The sequence below is a fragment of the Bombina bombina genome, chromosome 4 (genome assembly GCF_027579735.1).
Source record: "Bombina bombina isolate aBomBom1 chromosome 4, aBomBom1.pri, whole genome shotgun sequence".
Lineage (NCBI taxonomy): Eukaryota > Metazoa > Chordata > Amphibia > Anura > Bombinatoridae > Bombina > Bombina bombina.
The window spans coordinates 443,008,237-443,021,955 of record NC_069502.1 but is presented as its reverse complement, the minus strand read 5'-3'; the positions used below and the strand labels follow the sequence as shown (position 1 = coordinate 443,021,955).

General features: G+C 41.0%; 1 protein-coding gene across 4 annotated transcripts in view; it reads left to right on the top strand.

The window, feature by feature from the left end:
- RUBCN (rubicon autophagy regulator) overlaps window positions 1-13,719 on the top strand; it is a 222,708-nt gene that overhangs the window by 143,931 nt on the left and 65,058 nt on the right. For 2 of the 4 annotated variants that reach the window (XM_053710291.1, XM_053710289.1), the window contains 3 exons: window positions 7,618-7,750; window positions 12,748-12,893; window positions 12,975-13,039. In XM_053710291.1, the coding sequence (XP_053566266.1) occupies window positions 7,618-7,750; window positions 12,748-12,893; window positions 12,975-13,039 (344 nt within the window). Of the gene's footprint in view, window positions 1-7,614; window positions 7,751-12,747; window positions 12,894-12,974; window positions 13,040-13,719 lie in introns of all 4 variants that reach the window. The other 2 variants (XM_053710290.1, XM_053710288.1) reach the window with 1 other exon arrangement.

Here is a 13,719-nt window from a genome sequence, read left to right as displayed (position 1 = left end):
TCTCTTTGCTTGTATTAGTTGCAAGGAGGGATAAAGTTAGGTGTCTGATTCTTCAATCAAGAGTTTATTTTTTAAGCAGAGCAAGTTTGCCCTGGTTTTCTTTGGGGTTTAGCCGTAGTCCATGTCAGTCTCTTCGGTAGAACAAGTGGTGGCTTTTAAGCATTTGGGAACTTGTGGGGTATAATCCCCACTGGGCCTCCCAAGTAATTTCATGCTGCCCTTGGTTGAATGTTTGAGTAGGTTTACTCAGCCTTTTCTTTATTCCACAGGTCCATGTGAGATAGGAAGCCCCTCTCATACCAAGTGAGCTGTCCTGCTGCCAGACAGATTTTTGAGGTAAGTGCCTATTTCTTTCCCTGTTTTGATATAGGAGAATTTGGCACTTTGATAGTTAATTCTGTCTAAATATACAATCCGCCTTTTAGGTTAACAGTTTATTGTATGGCAGTTTTGCAGGCACTGGGGATGTTTGGCTCAGTTTATTATGTTTTCACTTTGGTATACATGTTTTTGTTTGTGTATTAATGGCTACCGGGAGGTTTGTTAGGCCACGCCCACAATAGGCGGGCTTATCTGAGATAGCAAGGGTGTTTTTGGCGCCCTTTTTGCTGTTTCCTGTTCCTGGATGTTGCAGCTCTGTTGCATAGCTCCTCAGAGGTGGTTCAGCGTTCTCTCCGGTGCAGCTGTATGGGGGTCCGGATCATTTTCTGACTTTGTTTCCTGCAGCAAGGAGGTCAGGTAGGCATCTCAGGAGAGCTTGCTGAGGTGTGGAGGTTGCCTGTTGTTTTTTTGAGGAACTGTTGCTCTGTTTATATTTGTTTCTGTCTGAATTTCAGGGACTATAAAGTTTGTGTCTCTTTTTGCATTAATTTTGTGAAAAATTGTTGCTGCAAGATTTATTGTGCAGTTTATTTAAGGATTTTCTAGTTTTAAAGAGACAGTAACTTTTTTTGTTTCATTAAAATTCTGATTTGAACTTAAATTGTTTTATTGATTAAGGTTTTTTCCTTTGGAATAAGATGGACCAAGAGGCCCTGCAGGCTGTTGCTTGTTCTCTATGTTTAAATACTAATGTTGAGCCTCCTATCCCTTTTTGTTCCTCTTGTATTGAGAGAACATTACATTACACGGATAGACTCTTTGATTCTGAGCCTTCATTGTCTAGGGCAAATGTTGTTCAGGAGTCTCCTGTTCTGGCTAATCTGCAGCTTTCTCCTTATACGTCCTAATCTTCTGCAGTGCCCTGTGTTTCGTCTCAGGTTTGTTTTTTCCTTGCAGGATATGGCTACCCATATATCCTCGGCAGTATCTGCGGCTTTGTCTTCTTTTCCTATGTTACAGGGGAAGTGCAAGAGGAAGTATAAGGTTTCTGATTCTGTTGCAATTGTGTCTAGTGTTTTCTTCTCATAAGTCTGAGGAGGATGACACTTCAGTAGCATCTGAGGGTGAGATCTCGGATTCTGATAGTGTAAATCCTTCTTCTGAACCTGAGGTTTTTTCCTTTAGGTTTAAGCTGGAGCATCTCCGTTTGTTACTCAAGGAGGTTTTGTCTACCTTGGATGACTCTGAGGCGTCAGTCATGGTTATTCCTAAGAAATCTAGTAAACCTAATAAGTTTTTTGATGTCCCTTCCTCGGTGGAAGATTTTCCTATACCAGATCGTGTTTCAGATATTATTGCACGAGAATGGGAGAAGCCTGGGATTCCTTTTTCCCCTCCTCCAATTTTTAGGAAGATGTTTCCTATTGCTGATTCTATTAAGGAATCTTGGCAGATGGTTCCTAAGGTGGAGGGAGCAGTTTCCACTCTGACCAAGAGGACCACTATTCCTATTGAGGACAACTGTTCCTTTAAAGATCCTATGGATAGGAAGTTGGAAGCTTTGCTTAAAAAGATTTATGTACACCAGGGGTATCAATGGCAACCAGCTGCATGTATTGCTATGGTTACTAGTGCGGCAGTATATTGGTTTGATGCATTGTCTGATTCTATTCAGCAAGATACTCCTCTTGAAGAAATTCAAGATAGAATCAAGGCTTTGAAGTTGGCTAATTCCTTTATTGCAGATGCTTCTCTACAGGTCATCAAGTTGGGAGCTAAAATTTCTGGTATTGCTATTTTAGCTTGCAGAGCTTTATGGTTAAAACCTGGACCTTACAAGGGTAAGACTTTGTTTGGTCCAGGTTTGGCTGAGATTATTTCTTATATTGCGGGAGGGTAGGGGGATTCTCTTCCTCTGGATAAAAGAAATAAACAGAAGGGTCAGCAGAGTAATTTTTGCTCCTTTCGTAACGTCTCTGGTGAGTCTTCCTCTTCTTCCTCAAAGCAGGAACAGTCCAAGCCATCTTGGAAGTCAAATCAGGCTTGGAATAAGGGGAAGCTGTCCAGGAAGCCTGTTGCTGACTGCAAATCAGCATGAAGGGTCTGCCCACGATCTGGGAATGGATCCTGTTGGGGGGGGGCAGACTCTTTCTTCGGTCAAGCTTGGGTTTGAGATGTTCAGGATCCCTGGGTGGTAGATATTGTGTCCCAGGGTTACAAACTGGAGTTAAAGAATTTTCCTCCCAGAGACAGGTTTCTTCTCTCCAGGTTATCTGTAAACCAGATAAAAGGAGAGGCTTTATTATGTTGTGTTCAGAATCTTTCTGACATGGGAGTGATAGTTCCTTTTCCGGTTCAGGAACAGGGTCTGGGTTTTTATTATTATTATTATCAGTTATTTGTAGAGCGCCAACAGATTCCACGGTTGGAAGGTCAATTTAGGAAAAAGTTCGTTAATTCCGGCTACAAGAGTTGTTTTTTTGGGGACCATTATAGATTCTCTAGAGTTGAAATTTTTTCTGACAGAAGCAAGAAAGTCAAAGATTTTCAATACGTATCTTGCTCTTCAGTCCCTTCCTCGGCCGTCAGCGGCTCAGTGCATGGAGGTTATTGGTCTGATGGTTTCAGTCATGGACATCATTCCGTTTGCTCAGTTCCATCTCAGACTTCTGCAGTTATGCTTGCTCAGGCAGTGGAGCAGATCTATCTCCATAGATTGTTCTAGATCAGATGTCCAGAGATTCTCTTCCATGGTGGTTGTCTCAGGATCTTCTCTCTCAGGGACTTGCTTTCGAAGACCTGCCTAGGTGATTGTAACCACGGATGCCAGTTTGCTGGGCTGGGGTGCTGTCTGGGGTTCATTAAGGGCTCAGGGTATATGGACTCGGGAGGAGTCGGTTCTTCCAATAAATGTTTTGAAACTGAGAGCAATTTTCAATGCTCTTCTTGCCTGGCCTCAGCTAGCGTCAACCCAGTTTATCAGGTTTCAGTCTGACAACATAACGTCAGTGGCTTACATCAATCATCTGGGAGGAACTCAGAGTTCCTTGGCCATGACAGAGGTAGCCAAGATTATTCAGTGGGCGGAGATTCACAAATGTTGTCTGTCTGCTATCCATATTCCAGGGTTGGACAATTGGGAAGCGGATTTTCTGAGCAGACAGACTTTTCATCCGGGGGAGTGGGAACTTCATTCAGAGGTGTTTTCCAGCTTGATTCTCAGTTGGGGGCAGCCGGAGTTGGATCTCATGGCATCTCGTCGGCATGCCAAGCTCCCGAGGTACGGGTCGAGGTCAAAGGATCCTCAGGCTGTTCTGATAGATGCTCTGGCAGTTCCTTGGACCTTCAGTCTGGCATATGTGTTCCCTCCATTTGCTCTTCTTCCTCGGGTCATTGCTCGGGTCAAACAAGAAAAGGCATCAGTGATTCTCATTGCTTCGGCGTGGTCTCGTAGAATCTGGTTTGCAGATCTGGTGGAGATGTCTTCCCTTCCACCTTGGCGTCTTCCATTAAGGAAGGACCTGCTTCTGCAGGGCCCCTTCCTTCATCCAAATCTTGTTTCTCTGAAGCTGACTGCTGGGAGATTGAATGCTTGATTCTTTCTAAGCGTGTTTTTTCTGAGTCAGTCATTGAGACTATGATTCAGGCTCGTAAGCCTGTGACTAGGAAGATTTATTATAAGATTTGGCGTAAATATTTGTATTGGTGTGAATCCAAAGGCTATTCGTGGAGTAGAGTTAGGATTCCTAGGGTTTGGAGAAAGGTTTATCTGCTAGTACCCTGAAGGGTCAAATTTCTGCTTTATCTATCTATTTTATTGCACAAGCGCCTGGCGAATGTGCCAGATGTTCATTCTTTTTGTCAGGCCTTGGTTAGAATTCGGCTTGTGTTTCAGTCTACTACTCCACCTTGGAGTCTTAATTTGGTTCTTAGAGTCCTTCAACAGGCTCCGTTTGAACCTATGCATTTTTTGGATATTAAGATGTTATCTTGGAAGGTTTTGTTTCTGGTGGCTATTTCTTTGGCTCAAAGAGTTTCAGAGCTTTCAGCCTTACAGTATGAATTGCCTTTTCTTATTTTTCACTCTAAGGTAGTTCTGCATACTGCCTTGGGTTTTCTTCCCAAGGTTGTTTATGATAAGAATATTAATCAAGAGATTGTTGTTCCTTCTTTGTGTCCTAATCCTTCTTCTCATAAGGAGCGTTTGTTGCACAACCTGGATGTGGTTCATGCATTGAAATATTATTTGCAGGCAGCTAAGGATTTTCACCAGTCTTCTTCTTTATTTGTTGTCTTTTCTGGGAAGTGTAAGGATAAGAAAGCTACGGCTACTTCTCTTTCTTGTTGGTTGAGGAGTGTTATTCACTTGGCATATGAGACTGCTTGTCAGCAGCCTCCTGAGAGAATCACGGCTCATTCCACGAGGGCTGTTTCATCTTCTTGGGCTTTCAAAAATGTAGCTTCTGTAGATCAGCTTTGCAAGGCTGCGACTTGTTCATCTTTGCATACTTTTTCAAAATGTTTCAAATTTGATACTTTTGCTTTAGCAGAGGCTTCTTTTGGAAGAAAGGTTTTTCAAGCAGTGGTGCCTTCTGTTTAGGTTAACTGTCTTGTCCCTCCCTTATCATCCATGTCCTCTAGCTTGAGTATTGGTTCCCAACAGTAATTAAGATGATCCGTGAACTCACCGTGTCATTAGAAAGAAAACAATTTATTCTTACCTGATAAATTTATTTATTTCTTAACATGGTGAGTCCACGGCCCGCCCTGTTTTTCAGATAGTTTGCTTTTTTATAAACTTCAGGCATCTCAGCACCTTAGATAACTTCCTTTCTCCTTTCCCTTTGGTCGAATGACTGGGAATTGTGGGTAGGGGGAGTGGTATTTAACAGCTTTTGCTGTGGTGCTCTTTGCCTCCTCCTGCTGGTCAGGAGTGATATTCCCAACAGTAATTAAGATGATCCGTGGACTCACAGTGTCAAGAAATAAATACATTTATCAGAATAAATTATGTTTTTCAGTTCCTCGTCTTACCCTTTGGAATATCTACAGCAGCATGGATTTTCACAAAGATTTGGTTTCTCTGATAGCAAAAATATGAAAACTAGGGATTTTTCTGTTTAACTATTTAGATCACATTCCTCTGGTGGCAAGTTTAAATCTGTAGACTATCTCCCACTCTCAGCAGGTCCTGCAAATTCTACAATCCTTTGGCTGGATTATAAACTGGAGAAAAATCCTGCTTAAATACACACTATATCTAATGAATGTAAAATCAGGGAACTATGGCCCTACTTTTCAGTATTCAGATATATTAATTCAGATATATTAATTAGTGCATCAATCCCTATTAGACTCTTTTTACTCCGTTAAAATCCTCTTATTATAGATAATATGTAGAAAACAAAGAGAGTTATAAAATTCAGTAAAACACTGATATATTTATATACTTTATAGACACATTTGTAATATCACATATACCACCGGTAGCTTGAATATAGATATTGTGTTGTGGACCTGGAGATTTTTGTTTCAATATTATTGGTCTCACTCTTATTTGTATCCAGCAAAAAAGAAACAGTATGGCGCGTTTGAATCTGGTTTAGACAGTGTATTTCACAAGTTCACTCATATACTCATACGTTAAAGTGAAGGTAAACTTTGGTGAATGAAAGCCCATTTTTTAAAAATACTTTTAAAAACAGGGGCACTTTCATTCATCAAAGTTTACAAAGCATCCGCTTTGTTAAAAAAATTACCTTTTTTTCTTTTCACAGCCAGAGCAGCTTCCCCCACATTTTATTATTATTATTATTATTATTATACTTTATTTATTAAGCGCCAACATATTCCGCAGCGCTGTCCATGGATACAATTCATTTAGATAAAAAATACTTGTAAGATACAGGACAAAATTTGCAAACACATACAGGAGGGATTGAGAGCCCTATTCCCGTGGGAACTTACAATCTAGAAGGGTCTCATAGAGATCCGCTCTTCACACGTCAGCAATGACTAATCCGGCTTCCTCCAATCACAGCTTTCCCCCCAGGGTAGTCATTGCCTGAGGCCATGCTGTGATTGGAGGAAGCAGGATTAGTCATTGCTGACGTGTGAATAGAGGATCTCTAGGTGAGGGAAGCTGCTCTAGCTGTGAAAAGAAAAAAAGGTAATTTTTTAAAGAAAACGGCTGCTTTGTAAACTTTGATGAATGAAAGTGCCCTTGTTTTTAATAGTATTTTTAAAAAACGGGCTTTCATTCACCAAAGTTTACCTTCTCTTTAAATTTTGAGGCAGTCTTTTGCTAAACGGTTCCCAATAGCCACTTATGATTTTTATCACTTTTCCCACCCGCTTACTTCAGTTCACAGTATTACCCAAATTGTAGGTCAAACTCACACCAACAAATTTGTAGCTGTGTTACCACCAACCTCTTTATGCGTGTTTGTCTCCCTCTGGGTGTAATCCTTGGCTTCCTCCGCCGTCTCTATGCCGTTCATGTGTGTCTCTCCTCTGTGTGGGTCACGTGTTCCGGACGTGTTACGTTTTGTGGGTGTGATCTAACCCTTCAGGCTAGGAATCACCTGTTGTGTAGTTGTCGGGGAAGATTTACTCGATCCAGAGAGCGCTCAGCAAGTGAGCAATTGATCCTTTGTTTTTCATATCCCTATAGCTCCCTCCTATGTGCATTTTCTGAAGTTTATACTCTGCACATACCATTTTCAGTTCCTCGTCTTACCCTTTGGAATATCTACAGCAGCATGGATTTTCACAAAGATTTTGTTTCTCTGATAGCAAAAATAGGAAAACTAGGGATTTTTCTGTTAAACTTTTCAGATCACGTTCCTCTGGTGGCAGTTTCAGAACTTTAGACTATCTCCCACTCTCAGCAGGTCCTGCAAATTCTACAATCCTTTTGGCTGGATTATAAACTGGGGAAAAATCCTGCTAAGACCTACTTAACAAGCTGTTTATCTGGGCACACTCTTTAAAACAGGCGAAAACATGGTCTACCTGCCACATTATAAAATTCTCAGTTTAACTGCTATCCTGCCAAACCTTATATGGCACAGGTATCTGACTGCCAAACAGTAAATAAAGTTCATCAGGAATTTAGCCTAAACGTGTCATGTTTAAAACCTAAACAATATCTGAATATTTTTATGTTTATTTACAATATACTTTCACCATCTGTAATTCATACTTCTTGCTGATGTAAATGTTACAGTTCAATCTTTCCTAAATCTGCAGATCCCACTTTATCTTTATTTAATACTTAACATATTATATCAGCAGGTCATATTCCTTCCTACATTCTAATTCTGCTGAAGCTGTTGCCATGGGACTCCTGAAGCAGTTTGAAGGAATGCAGTTACCTGCAGCCTCTGAGCTGGAGTGGTTAGTTCCGGAGGATGATGCCCCTCAGAAGGTATGTACTTGATTAGAGATGGATTATTATTCATTACCCATCATTTATAAAGTACCTACATTTTGTGCAATACAGGGTCATTAAATTAATGGGACAAGGACAATAACAAACAGAAAAAAGAGAAGAGAGCCCTGCATTTAAGGTGCTGTTGGTAACTGCACCTTAACTCAAAACGCACTACAAGTTTGAGAAGCTCTGAAGCTTGCAATCTTAAGCAGATATTGTTATGCAAACTTGGGGAATGGGTAATAAAGGGATTTCTCCAACATAGGTGTGTCCGGTCCACGGCGTCATCCTTACTTGTGGGATATTCTCTTCCCCAACAGGAAATGGCAAAGAGCCCAGCAAAGCTGGTCACATGATCCCTCCTAGGCTCCGCCTACCCCAGTCATTCTCTTTGCCGTTGTACAGGCAACATCTCCACGGAGATGGCTTAGAGTTTTTTAGTGTTTAACTGTAGTTTTTCATTATTCAATCAAGAGTTTGTTATTTTCAAATAGTGCTGGTACGTACTATTTACTCAGAAACAGAAAAGAGATGAAGAATTCTGTTTGTATGAGGAAAATGATTTTAGCAACCGTAACTAAAATCCATGGCTGTTCCACACAGGACTGTTGAGAGCAATTAACTTCAGTTGGGGGAACAGTTTGCAGTCCCTTGCTGCTTGAGGTATGACACATTCTAACAAGACGATGTAATGCTGGAAGCTGTCATTTTCCCTATGGGATCCGGTAAGCCATGTTTATTACGATTGTAAATAAGGGCTTCACAAGGGCTTATTTAAACTGTAGACTTTTTCTGGGCTAAATCGATTGATTATTAACACATATTTAGCCTTGAGGAATCATTTTATCTGGGTATTTTGATATAATAATATCGGCAGGCACTGTTTTAGACACCTTATTCTTTAGGGGCTTTCCCAAAGCATAGGCAGAGTCTCATTTTCGCGCCGGTGTTGCGCACTTGTTTTTGAGAGGCATGGCATGCAGTCGCATGTGAGAGGAGCTCTGATACTTATAAAAGACTTCTGAAGGCGTCATTTGGTATCGTATTCCCCTTTGGGTTTGGTTGGGTCTCAGCAAAGCAGATACCAGGGACTGTAAAGGGGTTTAAAGCTTAAAACGGCTCCGGTTCCGTTATTTTAAGGGTTAAAGCTTCCAAAATTGGTGTGCAATATTTTCAAGGCTTTAAGACGCTGTGGTGAAAATTTGGTGATTTTTGAACAATTCCTTCATGTTTTTTCGCAATTGCAGTAATAAAGTGTGTTCAGTTTAAAATTTAAAGTGACAGTAACGGTTTTATTTTAAAACGTTTTTTGTACTTTCTGATCAAGTTTATGCCTGTTTAACATGTCTGAACTACCAGATAGACTGTGTTCTGAATGTGGGGAAGCCAGAATTCCTATTCATTTAAATAAATGTGATTTATGTGATAATGACAATGATGCCCAAGATGATTCCTCAAGTGAGGGGAGTAAGCATGGTACTGCATCATTCCCTCCTTCGTCTACACGAGTCTTGCCCACTCAGGAGGCCCCTAGTACATCTAGCGCGCCAATACTCCTTACTATGCAACAATTAACGGCTGTAATGGATAATTCTGTCAAAAACATTTTAGCCAAAATGAACCCTTGTCAGCGTAAGCGTGGCTGCTCTGTTTTAGTTACTGAAGAGCATGACGACGCTGATATTAATATCTCTGAAGGGCCCCTAACCCAATCTGAGGGGGCCAGGGAGGTTTTGTCTGAGGGAGAAATTACTGATTTAGGGAACATTTCTCAGCAGGCTGAATCTGATGTGATTACATTTAAATTTAAATTGGAACATCTCCGCATTTTGCTTAAGGAGGTATTATCCACTCTGGATGATTGTGAAAATTTAGTCATCCCAGAGAAACTATGTAAAATGGACAAGTTCCTAGAGGTGCCGGGGCTCCCAGAAGCTTTTCCTATACCCAAGCGGGTGGCGGACATTGTTAATAAAGAATGGGAAAGGCCCGGTATTCCTTTCGTCCCTCCCCCCATATTTAAAAAATTGTTTCCTATGGTCGACCCCAGAAAGGACTTATGGCAGTCAGTCCCCAAGGTCGAGGGAGCGGTTTCTACTTTAAACAAACGCACCACTATTCCCATAGAGGATAGTTGTGCTTTCAAAGATCCTATGGATAAAAAATTAGAAGGTTTGCTTAAAAAGATGTTTGTTCAGCAGGGTTACCTTCTACAACCCATTTCATGCATTGTCCCTGTCACTACTGCCGCATATTTCTGGTTTGATGAACTGCTTAAGGTGCTCGATAGTGACTCTCCTCCTTATGAGGAGATTATGGACAGAATCAATGCTCTCAAATTGGCTAATTCTTTCACTCTAGACGCCTCTTTACAATTGGCTAAGTTAGCGGCTAAGAACTCTGGGTTTGCTATTGTGGCGCGCAGAGCGCTTTGGTTGAAATCTTGGTCGGCTGATGCGTCTTCCAAGAACAAGCTACTAAACATTCCTTTCAAGGGGAAAACGTTGTTTGGTCCTGACTTGAAGGAGATTATCTCTGATATCACTGGGGGTAAGGGCCACGCCCTTCCTCAGGATCGGCCTTTCAAGGCAAAAAATAGACCTAATTTTCGTCCCTTTCGTAAAAACGGACCAGCCCAAGGTGCTACGTCCTCTAAGCAAGAGGGTAATACTTCTCAGGCCAAGCCAGCTTGGAGACCAATGCAAGGCTGGAACAAGGGAAAGCAGGCCAAGAAACCTGCCACTGCTACCAAGACAGCATGAAATATTGGCCCCCGATCCGGGACCGGATCTGGTGGGGGGCAGACTCTCTCTCTTCGCTCAGGCTTGGGCAAGAGATGTTCTGGATCCTTGGGCGCTAGAAATAGTCTCCCAGGGTTATCTTCTGGAATTCAAGGGACTTCCCCCAAGGGGGAGGTTCCACATGGTCTTCACTGCACACTTTTACCAAATTTTACAAGTTTGATACTTTTGCTTCTTCTGAGGCTATTTTTGGGAGAAAGGTTTTGCAAGCCGTGGTGCCTTCCATTTAGGTGACCTGATTTGCTCCCTCCCTTCATCCGTGTCCTAAAGCTTTGGTATTGGTTCCCACAAGTAAGGATGACGCCGTGGACCGGACACACCTATGTTGGAGAAAACAGAATTTATGTTTACCTGATAAATTTCTTTCTCCAACGGTGTGTCCGGTCCACGGCCCGCCCTGGTTTTTTTAATCAGGTCTGATATTTTATTTTCTTTAACTACAGTCACCACGGTACCATATGGTTTCTCCTATGCAAATATTCCTCCTTAACGTCGGTCGAATGACTGGGGTAGGCGGAGCCTAGGAGGGATCATGTGACCAGCTTTGCTGGGCTCTTTGCCATTTCCTGTTGGGGAAGAGAATATCCCACAAGTAAGGATGACGCCGTGGACCGGACACACCGTTGGAGAAAGAAATTTATCAGGTAAACATAAATTCTGTTTTTCTATCTTTTTAAACAATAGACATTGTGGAGAAGACTGTCCCTTTAAGCGCCCCTGTATATTCAGTGTACTTCTGACATATTTAGGAGTTGAGCCTAATAGGAAAAAATACCTAACAAATGTGAGAAACCAATACTGTCTCACGCATTATGTCATTATAGGGACACTAAACCCAATTTTTTTCTTTTATGATTCAGATAAAGCATTTTAAGCAACTTTCTAATTTACTCCTATTATCAAATTTTCTTCATTCTCTTGCTATCTTTATTTTAAAAGCAGGAATGTAAAGCTTAGGAGCCGGCCCATTTTTGTTTCAGAACCTGGTTTACGCTTGCTTATTGGTGGCTAAATGTAACCGCTGCTTCTTACATTGTGGAAGCAGCCTCGCATGTATGAACCTGCCCCGCAAGTGCTCCAGAGCAGCTTACGATGCTTTATACATGGAGCCTTTAGTCATCAGCTAAATATATATTTTTTCTGATAAAATTCAGATTCGAATACACGTATATTCTGTGAATCTTGCACATGCTCAGTAGGAGCTGGAGCCTTAGAAAGTGTATGCATATAAAAATATTACGCATATTTAAATATTGGAAAAATGTTGCGTTCTGAATCTTGAAAGTTTAATTTTGATGCTAGTTGTTCTTTTAATGTAGTAGACCCATCACCATATATTGGATTTTTCACCTTTGCTTATGTATTTCCTTCATTTTACTCCTACCCTCTTCCTTTTGTGGGGGTTAAACCCATAACTTGTAGTAATGCTAGTGTTAACTTGTAGGAATTAGAGCATGTAATGTTTTTCACTATAATTACCCTTTAACCTCATTTGGAGACCACAGCACAATTGCGTCACTGTTATGTTATTGATTTTTGAGTACTACTCGCCTTAATTTGTGAATTTAAGGGTGGTATTAGATACTCAGGATAGTATCTTTATATACTGATATCAACTTAAAAAGAAAATGTGGCTCTTTTGCTTTAAGGAACTTTATATTTTTGTTTTCCAGTTCTTTAAAGGTTTGAACTTGCACCAATATTCTTTGTTACTATTCCTTTCATTTTCTTTGTATGTTGTGAGAACTATACATGATGGTGACGTAGCTCACTATAGACACACCTATCAGCCTTTGTCCACTGATTTCCAAGCATGTCTATGGTCTCTTATAAACCTCTTTAATCATCACTTTATGAAAAACTCCTTTTGTAGAAAACTGAAGATGGCATATGCAGGTGTAGCATGTGCTAGAGGGCACATCCCATGCAATATTCCTGATGCCTCAGGAGCCCTGCAACATGCTTCTTTGCTTGTTAAAATATGCTTTTCAACACATTTGAGACACTGTTAAAGCAGTTTAACCCATCGATATGTTGTGATTTCAGTTCATTTTCTCTATTCTGTTAAACGCTAATACCACTATATGCAAGTACGCTGCATTATCATGGAACATTCAGCAGAGGCCGCCACAGGTTCTAGAGTTTCATAGTTGTTTGGTTTTGAAAAAGTGAATGTCTCCTCTCTTCTAGCTACTGCCAATCCCAGACTCTGTGCCAATCTCTCCTGATGATGGGGAACATGCAGATATCTACAAGCTACGTATCAGGGTTAGAGGAAACTTGGAATGGGCACCTCCTCGTCCACAGATTATTTTCAACATCCATCCAGCACCCACGTAAGTCCATAAACATAATAGAACTTCTGTGTTAGGACTAGACTGGCCCATCGTAATGACCTCTCTTATGTTGCTGTATAGGAGGAAGGTTTGTGTTGCAAAGCAGAACTACCGGTGTGCTGGCTGTGGCATAAGGATAGAACCTGGTGAGCCAAATTATTGTTTAATTCTGCATTCAGGTTTACTTATCAGAAGTACAAGATTAAAATGAGAAAACCTTCATCAGTCCCACTTTGTTGGTTCTACTACTTCACCTAGCATTAGTCAGTTTTGTTACATAAAGCTATTTACTAGGAGCTGCAAATCTGCAGTAGTACAGCTACAAAAAAGTATAATCAGAAAGTATTAAATATCTTAAAATTAAAAAATCCAACCCCAGTTCCTCTGAATGTTGAATATGGATGCAGTAAAATACTTTATTTCTAATGACACAGTGAGTTCACAGGATCATCAATTACTACTGGGAATATCACCCCTGAGCAGCATTAGGAGGCATAGAGCACCAATGCAAAGCTGTTAAGTATCACTTCCCTTCCCACAAACCCCAGTCATTCTCTTTGCCTGCGGTGCAAGGAGGAGGTGAAGTTTTCGGTGTCTGAAGAAATTGGATTTCTTTTACTTAAAGCAAGATTTTATTATTTTAAATGCCAGAGTAGGTTTACTCTGAACTTCTCTAGCCTGGGTTTAGCTGTACTCCACGTTAATCTCTTCAGTAGGGCAGTGGTGGCTTTAAAGCAGTTAGGAACTTGTAAGGTAGCCCTTGCTTTGTTTTCTTAACATGTTTTCTGCCCTAAGAGTGAAAAGCCCCAGAGCATGTTTACTCTGT